This window comes from Chiloscyllium plagiosum, unplaced genomic scaffold (assembly GCF_037043375.1).
Source record: "Chiloscyllium plagiosum isolate Xiang-an unplaced genomic scaffold, Cpla_swu_hap1 HiC_scaffold_34, whole genome shotgun sequence".
NCBI lineage: Eukaryota > Metazoa > Chordata > Chondrichthyes > Orectolobiformes > Hemiscylliidae > Chiloscyllium > Chiloscyllium plagiosum.
The window spans coordinates 37,800,403-37,821,047 of record NW_028270172.1 but is presented as its reverse complement, the minus strand read 5'-3'; the positions used below and the strand labels follow the sequence as shown (position 1 = coordinate 37,821,047).

General features: G+C 40.5%; 1 protein-coding gene and 1 long non-coding RNA gene across 4 annotated transcripts in view; one reads left to right on the top strand and one right to left on the bottom strand.

Moving 5' to 3' along the window:
* cdkal1 (CDK5 regulatory subunit associated protein 1-like 1) overlaps positions 1–18,002 on the top strand; it is a 616,294-nt gene extending 598,292 nt beyond the window's left edge. For all 3 annotated transcript variants that reach the window (XM_087978607.1, XM_087978608.1, XM_087978609.1), the window contains exons 14-15: positions 234–398; positions 17,526–18,002. In XM_087978607.1, coding sequence (XP_087834733.1) covers positions 234–398; positions 17,526–17,693 — 333 coding nt within the window. In that variant the 3' untranslated portion in view covers positions 17,694–18,002. The remainder of the gene's footprint in view (positions 1–233; positions 399–17,525) is intronic.
* The window catches only part of LOC148141141 (uncharacterized), a 133,791-nt gene that overhangs the window by 42,755 nt on the left and 70,391 nt on the right, over positions 1–20,645 (bottom strand). Inside the window, exon 2 of the long non-coding RNA XR_015752879.1 lies at positions 1,206–1,319. This is a non-coding gene — a long non-coding RNA (uncharacterized LOC148141141). The remainder of the gene's footprint in view (positions 1–1,205; positions 1,320–20,645) is intronic.

Genomic DNA, 20,645 nt, shown 5'->3' with positions numbered 1-20,645 from the left:
ACTGTGCCACCGTGCCACCCATATTAAGCTTAAAAGATGCAGGAAGGATATTGGTGAAAGGAAAATGATCTCAAGTACATTGAGCAAGAGAGGTGTAATTTACTACAATATGCCAACATATTTTTTCCATTTGGGCTTGAAGCCATCAATTTTGCTAAAAAGACCTACACCTTGCTCACTTATTTTTGCTGTTTAAACAGTAATGTTTTTTCTCACCCTCCAATTCTGCAAAGGTTTTGGTGCCGAAGCAACCTGAACTACTGGGGAAAATGATCGAGGTAGATATTTATGAAGCAGGCAAACATTTTATGAAGGGAAAACCAGCACAAAATGGAAAGATCTACACTCCTTCAATTGTGAAACCATTATTAAGGGGTGCAGTATCAGGGATGATGGAGGTAAGTGGTGGTTCTTTCTTCATTTAACATGGCATTGTCTCCACACATGTCTTGGTGCAGGTGGGTAGAATGCAGAACTTTTTGTTGATCAAAGCTAAAGCTACAAAACTTAATTGAGTGTGAAATTATGATGTGTATCTGATTTATGAGCGTAATTTGATCTCATCTGAATGTGCAAATGCTTTTGAGTTACTACGCTGCAAAAATAACATGCAGCATGGATTATGCATGGGAAAGTATTTGCTTGAGTAATTTAGAACAGCAACATTTCCCTAACAGACCTGCACCAGAAAATAAAAAAGGAAGAGCTGTATACAGCAATTATTAGGAATGAGATTTTTTTTTAAAAATAAAAGTAAGTTTTGCATTTATTTAATGATTGTAACTTTGCTCATTTCTAACCTGATAACTTGATTAGCATCTTCTATAAACTGAGATGATTACAAGTTGCTAATTCTTCCCATTCAGCAGATCAGAAACTATTACCTTCAAAACTGTAACATTTTTTCCATATGATGAGACTTCCAGAGGTACAAGTGTGCTGATTAAATAGAAACCTGAAACATGGAAAAGTATCATAGCCTTAAGAGTTGAAAATGGAAAATTTAGTAAGCAGAGTTGAGAAAATGCCATTTGAGGGGAGGCGATATCCTATTGGTATTAGAGCTAATCCAGAGATCCAGGTAATGTTATGGGGATCTGGGTTTGAATCCCACTATAGCAGATGGTGGAATTTGAATTCAATAAAAATATGGAATGAAGAGTCCATTGATGTCCTTTATGACAAAAAAAATCTGCCATTCTTACCTGATCTGACCTACATATTACTCCAGATCCACAACAATATGGTTGATTTTTAACTGCCATCCAGCCAATTAGGAAAGGGTAATAAATGCTGGCCTGGTCAGCGATGCCCTCATCCTGTGAATGAATAAAAAATATTTACATTTATTCAGAAAGTGAAGAAGCAACTTCCCAAAATCTGCATCTTTCCTGTTGAAGTCACAAGGAATGGCATCTTAGTTATATTAGTCTTCTGCTGAATGCTACAAAATCTGGAATTCAAATGACAGTTGAGGTTAGCTGAAATTTAAAAATTTTGGAGATGCAATTAATAGTTTTTTTTTGCAGGGGTAGCTTTTTAAGGTTACACAACCAAGAAAGAAAGATAAGAGTTAAAATATGCAGTAACCATGATCTAAGTAGATGATAGAACAGGCTTGGGGTGCTGAATGACTTCTCCCTATTTCTATGTTAGAATTAGATGAATGCCAGTTATCATGGAAAGCAGAGAGGTATTCCTAACTGATATAATTTATTCAAAAGTTAAAAAGGAAGTGGTAGGCAAGAGTGGTTTTTATGCCATCAGGCAGGAGCCTGCATCACGGCTTGCCCCCAAGGAATCAAACAGGCAATAAAAGAGAATCACACACAAATAGACATCTCTCATTCTGTGATAGGCATTCATATATATATATTAAATGTTGTTGGTGGCACAGTGGTTAGCACTTCTGCCTCACAGCGCCAGAGACCCGGGTTCAATTCCTAGCACATTAGTCTGAGTAGATTCCTCCACTTCGGTTATTGGATTTCAAATGAAAAGTGCAATTTCCTGAGAAGTTTAGATTAGATTAATTACAGTGTGGAAACAGGCCCTTCGGCCCAACGAATCCACACCAACCTGCCGAAGCACAACCCACCCAGACCCATTCCCCTACATTTGCCCCTGCACCTAACACTACATGCAATTTAGCATGGCCAATTCATCTGACCTGCACATTTTTGGACTGTGGAAGGAAACCGGAGCACCCGGAGGAAACCCACACAGACACGGGGAGAATGTGCAAACTCCACACAGTCAGTCACCTGAGGCAGGAATTGAACCCGGGTCTCTGGCACTGTGAGGCAGCAGTGCTAACCACTGTGCCTCCGTGCCACCCACAACATTTACCTCAACATTATGTATCTCACCGAATGACAGATGTCTATTTGTGTGTGATTCTCTTTTATTGCCTGTTTTCAGACACTGTATTCTATACTGCACAAGAACGTTTTATCTAATTATAGCAAGACACCAATGCCTTTGGAAAATATCTGTGAATTCCTACATGGATAGTAGGGTCCACACATTGACACACCAGCTTGTACAATTGAAGATCTCAAAGATAGAAATGGATCAAAACAAAAACAAGAATATATTGGATAGCATTGTGTACATTTATGAGCATGTCATTGACTTTATATCCATTCTTTGAAAAGGGTTTGCAAGCAGAATGTCATCAATGATATGATACAACAAGTATTTGGATTTGACAGTTTTGTTTATTGATGAAAGCACACTACTGTTGACTGTAGGCCAGTTAGTATAATGACTTGTTGTGACATTAAGTCTGTAAACTATGTTTTAGATGCCTAATATGTTGCATTTCCCTTCATCATTTAGTACTATTACCAAGTATAACTATTTCACGATTTTGTAATACATACTATACCTGACTAAGGTAAAATGAATAGATTAAGTTTGGTCTAATGACTCAGATTTTTGCTCTCAAACAAATTTCTCCAGAGATCTTGTACCAGCTTATCAGTGGAAGTTCCTGCTAATTCATCATTAGTTTCTCTACAGCCACCTCTACAGAGAATCTGTGCAGTCTGTAAGCAATTCAAACAGCATTGACAATCTTCAGCCAATCAGACTGAAATATGCTCACTGAGCCATGCAGACTGCAAACCAAACTACGAAAAACAGCAAGTATAAATTAAATTTTGGGCAGGAAACAAAATAAAAATTGGGGTATACAAATGGATGTTGGAGAGAGAGAGAGAACAAACAAAGAAAAAGTTTTAATTAAAAAGACTTTTAATTAATGATAACTCAGTAGCTCCAGGCTAGCATCAGAAGAGCTAGAAGATCTAGGCTTTCGCTAGTGGAATCAGGGTTATGAGTAAGGAAGACAGAATATGGCTATAATCAAGACAAGAGGAGGTAGAGTTTAAGGCAGTGATCTGGAAAAGTGAAAGATTGACTTCAAGATTGAGATGAGGACATATGGTTTCAAAGGGTTTCTGAAGAACCTGTGGCTATTTATCCTACTTATGCAAACCCATATGGAGTACCAGAAGGAGCCTGTCTTCAGTATTTATCCGAAGTTGGCACATTCTATCTCAAATCTGAATCCCAAGTGGAAAGCAGCATGCATCTCGCCTCGTCATAGTTACTTTTAAATCATTATGCCAATAATTGAGCTGAGATTTTTTTATCACTAAATAACCTGTTAGCTGAAACCTTGTCAATGGCCTTAGCTGGGTTAGTAAAATTTATATGGACTGGATGAGGTCATATTATACAGTGATGATTGTTGTCGAACAGAGAGACCTAAGGTTTAGGTATATAGTTCTTTGAAAGTTGCACTGCTGGTACACAGGATGGTTAAGAAGGCATTTAGCAGACTTGCCTCATTGCCCAGACCATTGATTATAGAAGTTGGGATGTAATGTTGAGGTTGTACAGTACATTGGTGAGGCTGCTTTTGGAGTACTCTGTACAGTTCTAGTTATCCTGCTATAAGAAGGGTATTATTAAATTGGAGAGAGTTCAGAAAAGATTTACCAGAATGTGGCCAGTAGGGTTTGAGTTATAAGGACAGGTTGGATAGGGTGAGACTTTTTTCACTGGAGAGTAAGAGATTGAAGGGTGATGTTATAGAGGTTTATAAAATCATGAGCGGCATAGGTAAGGTGAATAGCAAAGGTCTTTCCTGTAGGATGGGTGAGTTTAAAACTAGGGGTCATCTGTTTAAGGGAAGAGGAGAAACATTGAAGGGAGATGGATGGAGCAACTTCTTCACACACAAGGTGATTCGTATATGAAATGAACTCCAGAGGAAGTTGTAGAAGTAGGTACAGTTACAACATTTAAAGACACTTGGGCAGGTACATGAATAGGCAAGGTTTAGAGGGATATTGGCCAAATGCAGGCAAGTCAGACTAGTTTAGTTTGGGAAACTTGATTGGCATGGATGAGTTGGACTGAAGGATCTCTTTCCATACTGTATGACTCAATCCCTTTCCCCAAGTCACTCATCCTGATTGGGAGAGGGCATTGAAGCTAATGTCTTTAGATGATGTTAGCTAAGGCTATTATGTACATGATGAATAGGTAGGAGACAAGGTTAGATACTTGGGACATTCCTGAGGTAACAATGCAAGATGGGAAGAGCATCATTTCTGAAAATGCTCCTCCTACCATTGGACAAGAATGAGTTGAAGAGAATGAGTACAGTTGCTTTGAGCTGGACAGTGGGAGAGAAGCATTGGAGGACAGTGGTCTGTTTTTTAAAATTTGTTTATCAAATGTGGGCATCGCTGGCCAGACCAACGTTTATTGACGATCCTTTACTGCTTTGAGAAAGTAGTGGTGAACTATCTTCCTGAACCTCTGCAGTCCTTGCAATACTGTGGAAAAGAGTTCCAGGATTTTGACCACCCAACAATGGTGAAACCGTGAGATTGTTCAGTATGGTGTGTAGATTGGAGGGGAGCTTGCAGGTATTTGTGTTTCCATGCATTTACTGTGCTTGTTTTACTATGTGGTAGACATCACAGGTTTAGAACACAGTCTCAAAGGAGCTTTACTAAGTAGAACACAGTCTCAAAGGAGCTTTACTAAATTGCTGCAGTGCAGCTTCTAGATGGTACACACTGCTACACTTTGTGGTGAAGGCAGTGCTGTCAATGGTGAAAGGAGTGAATATTAAAGATGAGATGGAGTGCAAAATAATAGGCTGCTTAACCTTCAACAGTGTTGAGTGTCTTAATGTTGTTGGAGTTGCACTAAATATTCAAAGATGTCCTATAGAAAATACAGGCACATGGCAGAGGATGTAGGATGGTCTTGTTAATAAAATGAAGTTAAATTGATAGCAAGAAGTGTTATAGAGTCGGAAGGCATTGAATCTGTGTCTGTAGAGTTGAGGTACCACAATGGAAAAAAGAACCTAATGGGAGTTTGGATAGGCTTCCTAGCAGAAGCCAGAATCTGGGGAAGTAAATAAACCAAAAAGTAGAAAAGGCATGTAAGAAAAACAGCATTACAATAATCATGGGGTACAATAATATGTAGGTGGACTGGGAAAAGCTGGTTAATAGCAGATCCTAAGAAAATGAATTCATGGAAACGGTCTTTTGGAGCAGCTTATGGTAGCACTCAGTAGGAAGCAGCCAATTCTGGATTTGATGATGTGTAATGAAGCATACATGATTATGGAGCTTAAATTGAAGCAACCCTTAGAAGGCAGCAATCATAATGTGTTAGATTGCACCCTGTAGTTTGAAAGGGAGAACAGGAATCAGATGTAACAGTATTACAGTTGAGTGAAGGTAATTAGAAAAACATGAGGAAGTATCTGGCCAGAGTTGATTGGAAGAGGAGCCTAGCAGGGAAGACAATAGAACAATAGTGGCAAGAGTTTCTGGGAGTATTTCAGGAGGCACAGCAAAGATTCATCCCCTGGAAGAAGAAACATACTAGGGGGAGGATGAAGCAACTGTGGCTGACAAGGGATGTCAGGGACAGAATATAAACAAAAGAAAAAGCATACAATGTTGTGAAGATCAGTGGGAAGCCAGAAAATTGGGAAGCCTTTTAAAAACTAGCAGAGGTCAACTAAGCCAGCCACAAGATGGGGGACAAGATGAGTATGAGGATAAGCTAGCTAGTAATATAGAATACTTTTTAGGTATATGTGAGACGAGTGGAAATAAAGGAAAGAATTTTTAAAAACTCATATGTGGAATGTGGGTGTTTCTGCCTGGCCAGTATTTATTGTCCCTGAGAAGGTCGTGGTGAGCTACCTTCTTGAACTGCTGCAGTCCATCTTCGTGGGTTGATCCACAATGCCAATCAGGAGGGAATTCCAGGATTTTGACCCAATGACAGTGAAGGAATGGCGATATATTTCCAAGTCATGATGATGAATAGCATGGAGGCCAAGTCATTCAGAGCATTTAAGACAGAGGTAGCTACGTTCTTGATTAGTACGGGGATTAAAGGTTATGGGGAGAAGGCAAGACAATGGGGTTTAGTAACATATCAGCCATGATTGAATGGTGGAGCAGACATGATGGGTTGAATGGCCTAATTCTGCTCCTATGTCTTATGGTCTATCCAGGCAAATGGAGAGTGTTTCATCATTTCTGACAGTATTTTGCAGAAGGTGGACATTGGGGAGACAGGATGGGTTACTCACCTCAGAGTTCCAAAGCACAGACCTGCTCTTGTAACTGCAGTATTCAATGGCTGGTTCAGTTTAGTTTCTGGTCACTATAACCTCCAGAATGTTGATAGTAGGGGTTTCAGCTATGGTATTGCCATTTAAAGTTAAGGGGAGATGATTAGGTTCTTGTTTGAGATGACCATTGTCTGGCATTTGTGTGGTGCCTATATTACTTATCACTGACTAGGCCTCCGCCGACATTCCCACCACCTCCAAACGGACCCCACCACTAGGGATATATTTCCCTTCCCATCTCTTTTTTACTTCCCGCAAAGACTGTTCCCTCCGTGACTGGTCAGGTCCATGCCCCCCAACAACCTACCCACCCCTCCTGACACCTTCCCCTGCCACCGCCGAAATTGCAAAACCTGTGCCCATACCTCCCCCTCACCTCCATCCAAGGCCCCAAAGGAGCCTTCCACGTCCATCAAAGTTTCACCTGCTCTTCCATCAATGGCATTTATTGTATCCGTTGCTCCCGATGCGGTCTCCTCCAAATTGGGGAGACTGGACGCCTTCTCGAAGAGCGCTTTAGGGAACATCTCTGGGACACCCACACCAATCAACCCCACCGCCCCGTGGTCCAACATTTCAACTCCCCCTCCTACTCTGCCGAGGACATGGAGGTCCTGGGCCTCCTCCATCACCACCCGACGCCTGGAGGAAGGACGCCTCATCTTCCGCCTCAGAACACTTCAACCCCAGGGCATCAATGTGGACTTCACCAGTTTCCTAATTTCCCCTCCCCCCACCTTACCCCAGTTCCAACCTTCCAGCTCAGCACCATCCTAATGCCTGGTCCCACCTGCCAATCTTCCTTCCCACTTATCCGTTCCACCCTCCACTCTGACCTATCACCTTCATCCCCACCCCCATCCATCCATTGTACTCTTTGCTACCTTCTCCTCACCCCACGCCCCTCCCACTTATCTCTCCACCCTGGAACCTCCCTGCCTTCAGTTCCTGATTAAGGGCTTTTGCCCGGAACATCGCTTTTCCTGCTCCTCAGATGCTGCTTGACCGGCTGTGCTTTTCCAGCACCACTCTAATCCAGACTCCCAAGTCTGGATATTGTTGAGGTCTTGCTGCATGTGGGCCTTGTCTACTTCAGTATCTGAGGAAACTTTGTCAAGGTTTAACATTATCAATGGATGTACTAACATAAATGTTAAAAAGTAATAAAATACTCCAGTCATGATTAATTTTGGTTAAGTCATTTTAGTCCTGTGCAAAGGGAAAAGGTAACTGCAGTAATATAGACATTGAGTTGTGGAAAAGGTGGGCACTTTCTTGTGAAGTAATAACATCGTTCAAGGAAGGCTGGAGATGGCTAATAGTTTCTAATGGCAAAAGGATTTGAGTACAAGATGTTTTGGCAAGTGTGAATGATCGTAGTTTTGAAAATAAAAGGGATGCAGCTGAGAGGAGGAAATGATTTCACAAGGTTTGGTATGGCAGGAAAGGGATTGGGTGAAGTAGCTAGGATGATAAGATCCCAAATGGTTTTCACAGCAGTGAGTGAGGCCCAAAAGCACACCATATGGCCTAGCCTGATCTTTTGATGGATACCTAAAGTAGTTTCTGTCAATTGGACTGATTAATCATAACATTGCATGTACATACAATTACTCACACACCATATACTTGCGCACACACACCCTGATATTTTATTAGCAACTAATTGAACATCCAGCATCACAATTGATAATTCTTGTTATCTATTACTGAAAATTGGTAAGCTGCACACTCCAGCCTCTTACAATGCAAACCTTTTTATGATGGGAATATTCACACTCAATAAAAGGCTATCACGGTTTTACAAGGCACATTCATTCCATGTAAGTATGTTCCATGGATGTAGTTAAATGCAACCATATAAGTCCATCAGCCAAAGATTCTGTTTTGATTTGCTGGCTGCATTTGATCATTGTATCAAGTAGAAATTGAAAAGTAGAAAAAAAATCAAGTTTTGAATGTCCCCACAACTTTCCATTTGCTCAAGTTCAGTTTCATAATGCTCCATGTACCTCAGTAAAATATTTACTGTTCACATCTAAAAGAGTGTTCTTAAGGTATTCAACTTTGGAGGGCCTTGCAGCCAAGTGCAATCCTGTTCTCAAAGGTTGTTCTCACACACTGACACTTATAATATGTCCTACTTATGATCAGAGACTGGCATTTTGGCTGGCCTTTCCTTTCCTAACCCAAGAACACTGAGATCAACAGATTCTTGCATTCCAATTGCTGTCCTTTAAGGCAATAAGGTGTAGAAGCAGAATTAGGCCATTCAGTTTCTCAACCCCACTTTCCTACTTTCTGTTCATACAGATGAATACTTAGCTCAGTACTGACATGCCACACAATGCATTTACTCACTGTGCCAATCTGTTTTAAGAAAAAACATGCAAGTTGCTTCTGTACTGTATTGGTGGAATATTTGATTTGAGTCATTGGTTGCAGTTGATGTTTCACTGAATTCCATTAATGGCAAAAGCTAAGTAATACAGTAAGTATCTTAGCATCTTTCCACTAATCCACCAGACATATTCACACAGGAGATGTGGTCATCTCTGGCTAGGCTATACCTTATTGCCCAGAGGTCAGTTAGAGTCAACCACTTCACTGGGGCTTGAGGTCACATGTATGCCAGACTAGGTGAGGATAACAGATTTCCTTTCCTAAAGGACATCATTTGGCCTTTAATTCCAGATTCTTTTACTGAATTCAAGTTCCACCATCTGCCATTGCAGGATTTGAAGCCAGATCCCCAGACCATTAGGTAAAAACAAGGATTGCAGATGCTGGAAACCAGAGTCTAGATTAGAGTGGTGCTGGAAAAGCACAGCAGGTCAGGCAGCATCCGAGGAGCAGCAAAATCGACATTTCGGGCAAAAGCCCTTCATCTCCACTCTGCAGGCTCCCTGCCTCTATTCCTGATGAAGGGCTTTTGCCCGAAATGTTGATTTTCCTGCTCCTCGGATGCTGCCTCCCCAGAACATTAGCTGGGTTGTTGATTAATCGTGTAGCGATAATACCATTAAACCCTTGCTTCCCCATGAACTTTGAACTAATTTATTTTGCTGGATTCTTGCTCCGTAGATGTGTGAGATTTTCAACATTAAAAAAACTTCTGTTTGAAAAGGAAATACCTCGACTTGACTATTTCAAAAATGAGACCAGCAACTTTCTGAGTGAGTGCACCTGTCTCATTTGGACTCCTGCAGCAGAAATACAGACATGTTCCATGTGAGGCAGAGAATGTTTTTATTACAATTTTCCCAGTCTGTTACTCAGTATGACAAGATAAGCAGATGTCCTGCTTTTGATTCCATTGTCCTAACCAGCCATATCAAAATTGTTTTATGGATCAGTATATTTTTCCCATCTTTCTCTTCCTTAAATCTGAATTTTGTAGTCCTGGTTCTGTAATCCTTTAATATTTTCCAAGTATCTGATTACATTATGTAGGGTTTGGAACTCTAAAGTGGATATGTAAATTCTAAGTAATCTGTATTCCATGTGCAGAATTTACATGGAATTCCATAAAATGGTACAGTACCGAAACACGTAATTTGGCCCAACAAGTCTGTGCCAATATCCATGCTTCTTCCAACATATCAAAATATCCTTTTTTTTTCAACTATGCATCTCTTAAATATATTTACTTTATTTGCCTCTTTGAATCACTCGTAGTTTTGATTTTGCAACTTACATAAGGGAAAACAATTGCCGCATATGATCATTGACCATGCCACGGGCACTTGTGGCAGTTGAAGATATAAGTGATGCGATGTTTAATCTATTTACTTATTAACAGATAATCATATCTGTTCATTTTAATCAGCCCATTATGGTTTCTTTTCAGTTAGCTTAGTGCTTTAGAAAATAATTTTAGTTGAATTTGAGACAATATCCTGAAGGAAACATCCACATCCTCTAAAAAGGCACGTTATTGTAGTTCGATAACAAGACTATTTGCCAGTCATTTCCAGTATTGTCCAGGAGAACCTAGCTGGGAGAAATTTAATAGGGTTGCACAGCATCTTGAAGCATTAATATGGTGTGCATACAGAATTTTCTGTCACACACATGATGTTCCTAATCTCTCCTGTGTAAACACCGCAATGCAACAAGATCATCTGTATTAATTCATGGAGCAAAGTAAGTTGAGACCTGAAGCAAATCTTCTAGGAGAAAGTGAGGACTGCAGATGCTGGAGATCAGAGCTGAAAATGTGTTGCTGGAAAAGCGCAGCAGGTCAGGCAGCATCCAAGGAGCAGAAGAATCGACGTTTCGGGCATGAGCCCTTCTTCAGGAATGAGGAAAGTGTGCCAAGCAGGCTAAGATAAAAGGTAGGGAGGAGGGACGTGGGGAAGGGCGTTGGAAATGCGATAGGTGGAAGGAGGTTAAGGTGAGGGTGATAAGGTGAGGGCGATAGGCTGGAGTGGGGGTGGGGGCGGAGAGGTCAGGAAGAACATTGCAGGTTCGGAAGGAGGCGCTGAGTTCGAGGGTTGGGACTGAGACAAGGTGGGGGGAGGGGAAATGAGGAAACTGGAGAAATCTGAGTTCATCCCTTGTGGTTGGAGGGTTCCTAAGCGGAAGATGAGGTGCTCTTCCTCCAGCCGTCGTGTTGCTATGGTCTGGTGATGGAGGAGTCCAAGGACCTGCATGTCCTTGGTGACCAACCAACCCTACCAGCCCATGCCTCAACACTTCAACTCCCCCTCCCACTCCACCAAAGACATGCAGGTCCTTGGACTCCTCCATCGCCAGACCATAGCAACACGACGGCTGGAGGAAGAGCGCCTCATCTTCCGCCTAGGAACCCTTCAACCACAAGGGATGAGCTCAGATTTCTCCAGTTTCCTCATTTCCCCTCCCTCCCACCTTGTCTCAGTCCCAACCCTCGAACTCAGCACCACCTTCCTAACCTGCAATCTTCTTCCTGACCTCTCCGCCCCCACCCCCACTCCGGCCTATCACCCTCACCTTAACCTCCTTCCACCTGAAGCAAATCCCCTTGTTTCTCATGGATAGTTTATTTGTCAGAAAGGCCATAAAATGGGCAAAAATACTAATGTATGAGCACAGTCCAGTTGGTGTTCAAAGCGATCCAGTGATGATAAGTGCAGCTTCTCCAAGAATTTCACATAACACTGAGTGGAATGAAACCAGAAGGTTCCATGTTAATTTCTTGTTCTGTAAGCTGATCATGCAATATTATCGGTATTCTCCCGGGGTAGACTGCTGTAATATTAGGAATGAATCTTAAATTTTCACCAGTTTCTTAAAATAAAGCATCATCTCATTGCAATTTGTATGAATTGAAGTGAATATTATAATTTAGTTCAGTCAGTTCAGAGTTCAGAAATACTGAAAAACTCAAAGTTGTTAATAAATAGTTTCTCAATTTTACAACACCAGAATCACTTTCCTGCTTCGATGATTCTGTGGTCTAAAATAGTGGGACTACTGTGTTGACTTGCAGTAAGTACAATCACAAATGAGTGTTGCCATTCCTTTTGAGTTTTTTCTACATTTAAGATTCAGGGTTATGTTTGTACATTGAATCTCCAGTGCAAACATTAGGAACATTGATCCATCATGTAATTTCCACTGTTAAAATTCAGATGTCTTTTATGAGGGTGTGCATACGTTAGCATTTTGCAATACCCTCCTTATCATACTTGTATTCAAGTTGGATGCCTATCTGGCCTTCAGTAATTTATGGATGTATTTAATTGTGCACAAGCAGCAGTTTTGTTTTGAATGTTAAGAAATTGGTGACAAATTGAGACTCAATTTAAAGTAGGTTCCTCTGCTGTGACTAGAATCCTAGCAAACTGCATAACTAGGGCAGTAGACAGGGCTTTATACTAAATAGGGAGACAGGGAGGGTACAATTGTATGGGGAAATTAGGAAATCTGAATTAAAGGAGGAGGTAAGAGTGCAAAACTCAGGAAAGGTTATAAGATCTCCAGCACGAAGTGAATGGAAAGGATTAACAATCAAACTTCAAGCATGCCAGACAAACAAATGACAATGAGAAGAGGGACAGTTACAGGACTGAAGGTGTTATATCTGAATGCGTGCAGTATAAGGAATAAGGTAAATGAGTTTGTGGTGCAGATCGAAATGGGCAGGTATGACGTGGTCGAGAGTGTGATGCTGGGAAAGCACAGCAGGTCAGGCAGCATCCGAAGAACAGGAGAATTGACATTTCGGACATCAGCCCTTCATCAGTTCCCATCCCACTCCCCCTCCAACTCCATTAAGGACATGCAGGTTCTGGGAAGAAATGAAGTAGGGTCAGATGGTGTAGAATCTGTGGGGGTAGAAATGAGGAACTGCAAAGGTAAAAAAATATATAATTGAAGTTATGTTCAGGCCTCCAAACAGTAGTCAGGAGCTAGGATGCAAGATATACCAAGAGATAGAAAAGATGTGTAGGAAAGGCAGAGTTAAGTGATCATGGGGGATTCCACTATGCCAATGGACTGGAAATTCAGGTTGGTAGTGGATTGCAAGAAAAGGAATTTGTGAAAAATTTATGAGATGGCTTTTTGCAACAGGCAATGCTGGATTTAGTGCTGTGCAATGAGGCAGACTTGACAAGGGAGCTTCGGGCGAAGGAATCTTAAGGAGGCAGTGATCATAATATGATTGAATTTACTTATAATTTGAAAGGGAGAAGATAGAATCAGAGTCATGGCATTACAGCTGAATAAAGACAACTACAGAGGCATGAGGGAGGAGCTGAGTCGAATTGACTGTGAGAGGAGCTGAGCAGGAAAGATAGTGGAACAGCATTGGCAGGAGTTTCTGGAAGTAACTCATGAGACACTTCCCAAGAGATTCTTCCCAAGGAAAAAGAAGCGTGCTGCAGGGAGGATGAGGCAGCCCTGTTTGACTAGGGAAGTCAGGGATAGCATAAAGGCAAAAGAGCAAACATGTAATGTGCTGAAGGATAGTGGGAAACCAGAGGTTGAGAAGCTTACAAACTCCAACAGAAGCAACAAAAAACGAAATAAGGAAGGAGGAGATTAAGTATGAGGGTAAGCTAGCCAGTAGTATAAAGGAAGACTAAGAGTTTATTTCGATATATAAGGGGCAAAAGAGAGGCAGAAGTGGAAAATGCTACTGGAGAGATAGTAGTAAGGAATTGGCTAAGGAACTGAGTAATTACTTCACATCAGTCTTCAAGGTGGAAGACATGAGTAATATCACAAAAATGTTTGAGAGTGAGGGGGCAGAGCTGAGTATGGTGGCCATCACCAAGGTGAAGGTGCTTGAAAAGCTAAATGGCCTGAAGGTGGATAAATCATCTGGACCAGATGGACTAAACCCCAGAATTCTAAAGGCGATTGCTGAAGTGATAATGGAGGCATTAATGGTGATGTTTCAGCAATCGCTATAATGAGGAAGGGTCCCAGAGGACTGGAAAATTCCTAACATGACACCCCTATCTAAAAAGGGAGTAAGGCAAAAGACGAAAATTACAGACCAATTGGTCTAACCTCAGTCATGGGTAAGATCCTGGAATCCTTTGTGAAGGATGAGATTTCTGGGTACTTCAAAGTGTATGGTAAAACAGGGCAAAGTCAGCATGGTTTCATTAAGGGGAGGTTATGCCTGACAAATCTTCTAGAATTATTTGAGGAAGTAATGAGCAGGTTAGACCAAGGAGATCTAATGGATGTTATCTACCTGGACTTCAAGACGGCCTTTGACAGGGTGCCACACAGGATGCTACTGAGCAAGACAAGGGCCTAAGGTGTCAGCGGCAAGCTACTAGCATGGCTAGATGCTTGGCTGTCTGGCAGAAAGCAGAGAGTGGGGATAAAAGGGTCTCTCAGGGTGGCAGCCAGAGAAAAGTGGTGTTCCTCAAGGCTCTATGTTTTCACTTTTCACTTTATATATTAACAATCTAGATAAAGGAACTGAGGGCATTTGGCTAAGTTTGTAGATGATACAAATATAGGTAGAGGGATAGGTAGAGGGACAGGTAGCATTGAGATGGCAGGGAGGCTGCATAAGGATTTGGACAGGTTGGGAGAGTGGGCAAAGAAATGGCAAGTGGAGTACAACTTGGGAAAGTGTGAGGTCATGCACCTTGGTAGGAAGAATAGTGGTATGGACTATTGTCTAAATGGGGAGAACATTCAGAAGTCTGAAGTGCAAAGAGACTTGGCAGTTCTAGACCAGGATTCTCTTAAGGTAAACTTTCAGGTTGAGTCAATAGTTAGGAAGGCAAATGCAATGATATTTATTTTGAGAGGACTTGAACAGAAAAGCAGGCATGTACTTCTGAGGCTCTGTAAGGGTCTCTGGTCAGGCCACATTTGGAGGATTTTGCATAGTTTTGGGCCCCATATCTCAGGAAGGGTGTACTGGCCCTGGAGCGGGTTCAGAGGAGATTCACGAGAATGGTCCCAAGAATGAACAGCTTAACATGTGAGGAACACTTAAGGACTCTTGGTCTATACGCGGTGGAGTTTAGAGAATGTGGGGGGATCTAATTGAAACTTACAGAATACAGAATGGTCTGGACAGAGTGGATGTTTCCATTGGTAGGAGAGACTAGGACCCGAGGGCACAGCCTTAGAGTAGATTAGATTACTTACAGTGTGGAAACAGGCCCTTCGGCCCAACAAGTCCACACTGACCCGCTGAAGTGCAACCCACCCAGACCCATTCCCCTACATTTACCCCTTAACTTAACACTACGGGCAATTTAGCATGGCTAATTCACCTAACCTGCACATTTTTGGACTGTGGGAGGAAACTGGAGCGCCGGAGGAAACCCACGCAGACACGGGGAGAATGTGCAAACTCCACACAGAGAGTCGCCCAGGTCTCTGGCACTGTGAGGCAGCAGTGCTAACCACTGTGCCACCATGCCGCCCAAGGAGTAAAGGAAAGACCTTTTAGAACAGAGATAAGGAGAACCTTCTTCAGCCAGAGAGTGGTGATTCTATAGAATTCACTGCCACAGAAGACTGTGGAGACCTGGTCATTGATTATATTTAAGATGGAGAGAGAGAGGTTTTTGATTGTAAAGAGGATCAAGGGTTACTGGGAGAAAGTGGGAGAATGGGGTTGAGATGGTGGAGCAGACTCAATGGGTTGAATGTCCTAATTTATGCTCCTATGTCTTATGGTCTTATGGAAATGCAAAGACAGAATATGTTCTGTGCCTGTGTGCTGCCCTCCACTTCACTTGACAAAGGAGCAGCACTCCAAAAGCTCGTGATTTCAAATAAACCTGTTGGACTAGAATCTGGTGTCATGTGAATTCTGACTGAAGAACTCATTCAGAGGTGTCCTGAAGCTCAGATACCTGAGTTCCAAAATCACAAGCATCTTCCTGTATACAAAAACAGAAGTTGCTGGAAAAGCTCTGCAGGTCTTGGCAGCATCTGTGAAAAGAAATAAAAGTTAACTTTTCAGGTCCGGTGACCCAAGTTCTGAGAAAGGGTCACCGGACCCGAGCCATTAACTTTGATTTCTCTTTGCAGATGCTGCCTGACCTGCTGAGCTTTTTCAGCAACTTCTGTTTTCGTTTCTGATTTCCAGCATCTATAGTTCCTTATTTAGTGAAGAGTTTACCCCTTTTCCCATTGACTTTCTTTACTGGAGCTCCTTGATGCCACAGTGCATCAAATGCAGCTTTGATGTCAAGGGCAGTCACTCTCATCTTCTTTCTGGAGTTCAGATCTTTTGTCCATGTTTGAACTTAGACTGTAATGAGGTTACGAGCTGAATGGCTGCTGCTGTCAGTGTTATTCCCATTCCAGTCCCTTGTGATTATCCAATTTGTGGATGAGTTTCTGTGATGTCATATGAATCGGGTGTTTGAGTGCTTCGCTGAATTTGGACCCATGTGGCTCAGAGCCTGATGCTCCAAAGCCTTTTCTTCATGTGCATTATAATAATAGACATACTAAACATTAGTAATAAGCAATAGTTACTAAACGTCTGGCCTGAGCTAATATCAATATTAAATACTTACAAATGCTGGTGTTGCCAGTGATGCAAACATCTTACAAAATATTTTCTTAAAAATTCACCCATCATCTGTGTGCTCACTGACTGATATTGGCTTTTGATTGAACAATAACTTATTTTTAAAATTCTATAACTTGTTTTCACATCTTTTAGTGTGTCTCACCCCTCCACACCACTGTTGTATCTTCCAGCCTCATGGTCCTTTGAGATATTCTATTATTTAACATGCTTTTACTTTCTCTAACACTAGCAGTTGTGCCTGCCGCTGCTAAGGTCCTATTTATGGAATATTATTTCTTTAATATCTCCACCTCTATAACTCTTTCCTCCTCTAAGATTCCTGAAAATGTATCTTTTTGACAAGCTTTTTTGGTCGTCTACTTTATTATCTTGCTACTTTAGTATCAATGGTTGCTCTATAATGCTGCTATGAAGCACCTTGTAGTGTATTCTGCTAAAGATGCTATATAAATACAAATTGTTTTTCAATTTCATGCTTAACTAAGCTTATTGTGCTCCAGTTAATCTAGTGCCATCATGATGGAGCTAACTGGTTCTGTTTTGGTGAAGAATGCTAAGCAGCCTCCAAAAAATGCAAACAATGCAGGAATAAGATTAATAATGACCATGACGTACATCATCATTCTGAGCTTGATAGAAAGACCAATAAATACAGCTTTCCATTCTCCTAAAGATTTACATCGTTACAGCCATTTGTAATGTGATTTCAGTCTGAAAAGACTGCTGATCTTCAAGATTGGATTTTTCATGCTTACCCAGTAATCTTCATAAATAATTACATCAAATAAACAGTAAAATAATTTTTCTGTCTGTTACTTTTAGGAATTTAAGACCATTAATGAGAATGCACATTACCACTGGAGCAGTGAGAAGTCCTTCAGTGCAAGCCTGTTGCCTTGGAACCTGAAATGCCCAAGAGTAAAGATAGTGTCTTTAAGCCTGGCTGTGTTAGCAGTGATAATGGCTGTAACTATAGCAATATTCAGATAGGTCCTTTGATGTCAACTGAACAATTTTCTACCTAAAACGAGGTCTGAAACTGTGGTCTCAGTATTTACACACAGTATTGAGATCACTGTAATGAACATAGTTTATGTTTGAATATTTTACTGAATCTTATCTTGTTCAAAGCAAGTGGGTAACTTTTATTTGACGTTTCTGTCCATGGTATTGCAATGCAAGATCATGCAGTCATTAGCCAATGAGAAGAATATTTTTATTCACTCTGCAGAATCATGTGTGTTCATGTTCAAGAGTTTTAAGTGTATAAAATTTAATAAAGCAGAAGTGTTTTGCACAGTTACCTGGTCAGCTGTTAATCTGTTGACTTCTTTCTTGCTGTGTGTGCAATTCTAGTCTTTTCAGATGTTCACATTCACAAAACTTCACACCAATACTGACTTATTACAGTAAGTGAAACGTTTCTAATGGAAGCAGACACAGAAACAAAACCTGCACCAGTGGCAAAGTATCTTTAATAGAAACAGAAGTCTGTCAGCTTTTGTTTACAATGTTAGAATCAAGGAATGGAATGAATTGATGAATGCGTGCCACCTCAAGCAGCTTTTATCTACAGTTTGACAAAAGTGCAGTTTTCACAAACCATCCTATTTTATATTGAATTATGTCAATTGATCCTGCTGAACATGGAAGTCAAAGAACAATGTTAATGATCGTAATTTTTTAAATTTGTTTTAATTAACATGCTTCTAATTAGATTCTTATTAACCAGTTGAACAGGATTGTGCTGCATTTTGCAGTGTCAATGTTGCCAAATTATTTGGTATGCATTTATTCTTGTTTCAGGTGCGTTGTCATTGTTCTGTTTTACTAAGTAAGTATATTTTTATTGCATTTGTATTATGTACTACGTATCAAGGCAATAATTATAATGATTAGATTAGTAGATACGGCACAATATAGGATCTTGTTGCTATGAATACAATTTTAAATCAAAATTTAAAGATTATCTGTGAAAATCATGAGAAATATACTCTCGTATATTCTTTGTCATTACAACATTCTTGACTGAGACAATTTATTTAAAAATTTAATGATTTATAATTTAATTAGAGGAGAAATTTACCAGGAAACTAGCCAGGCAGGTTATTATACTAATTTATTCAAAATATTTCTCCCTCTGGCTACACAATATGATGGCACCATCACTGCCAGCATATTGTCTGCAACATAGTTAAAAGTACAATTATCTTTAATGTTTTTATGCTAACCTGGAATAATACAGAATAGAATGAGGCCATTCAAGCCATCATTCCTACAGACTGTTTGGGAGGGCTACACAATCAATTCCAACTCTTGTTCTTTTCTCGATGCCCTGTAATTATAACATTTGAACACAAGTCATTACATAAAGTCACTCAGCAAAATACTTTGCATTGAACATTAGGGTTTATATCCTTGTATAGAAATAGTGGGGCAAGAGAAAAGAAACAAGAAGGCAAAGAGATGAATAGAGAACTTAAGAATTAAGTCACCTTTCACTGTGTTAAATATAATTGTAACTGGCAGCTTCATGAGGTTCCTGTGAACTCTGGTCCAAAAATACACGAGGTTTCACATGGGAGTAATCAGAGGGTTTGTAGGGGGGAGATAATCTGTGTAGGATCTTTCCCATCATTTGATTGTACTTGTATCTAGAGCTGTACGCTGAAAGCCACAACAGCAATAGCATGTATTTATATGGAAGCTTTGATGTAGTATTATGTCTTAAGTTGCTTAACAAGAATGTAACCAAGAAAAGTTTGACATTGAGCCACTGCAGAAGATATTTGGATGAGGATCAAAAGTTTGTTGATAGAGGAAGATTTTAAATTGCATCATGAAAATGTGGAGAGAAGTGGTGAGATTCAGAAAGGCAGCTCCAGAGCTTAAAGCCTATTCAGCTGAAAGCAGGCCCTCCATTAGAGAGCCAGGGGAAATTAGGGATGAACAAAAGGCCAAAATTGAAAGAATTGGAACATTTGAAATAAGATTACAGACAGAAAACTGTGAAGGTTCAAAGGTTATATAGGAATTATCGATCAACATCCCCATTAATTTGCATCTATCTTAAGTTGGTTATAAGCATTTGTAAATCTGCATGTTCTGATTTAGTACATATTCATGAGTAGATAGTGATATTCAGAACAGACCTCCTCAGCTATGCAAAACAAACTGAGGAAAATCAACTAATACACCAGCCAGAAAAATAAACAAGTAAAAACCCTCTTGTCTGAGTTTCATTGAAACACATTAGCAACAAGACCTTTGAGAATCAGTGGGTTTCTTAGTCTCTCTGATGTATAATGTTTTCAGTGCTACAGCTTTCCTTTACAAAATTAAAATGATCAAGTCTGTTGGTTAGACCTTGTGATTGTAAATGAGTAAGTAATTGTGTGACCAAGTCAGTGATACAATAATGGTGAGTAGAAAATTTATGTCTAACTGTTCTATGAATTCTGAAAAATTCATGTGACCCAGTGTTACTCGGTAGCCTTTACAGGTAGTTCTCCTATTACACGCATTTATTAAACGTGATTTGTCTGTGACACAATTTCTGAATTGCCAACCGTTTTTTAATAAGGCGATCTCCTGTTCCCTGTTACGTGATTCTCGACCCTGGCACTAGGTTTCGCAGTGTGCAGAGGACTGGACTCTGCATCAGCATCACGTGATCTGTCAGCTCATGAAGAGCTTCATGAAAGGTATTATGAAATGTTTGTGCTAGTGGACTTGGAAAAGCATCGCAAAAATGTTTCTACAGCCTGAGGACAAGAAGCTGGGAGCAATCTGTTAATTTTAAAACTCCCTAGTTGAGATAAGAGTTAAATTTAACTGAAATTGACTAACAATAAAAGGGCAGTGTTGAGCAGCAGTTTGAAACTTGGCATTGTTGTTTGTATCCAGAGCTTTTATCCCTCTGAAAATCTTCACAAAACTAAC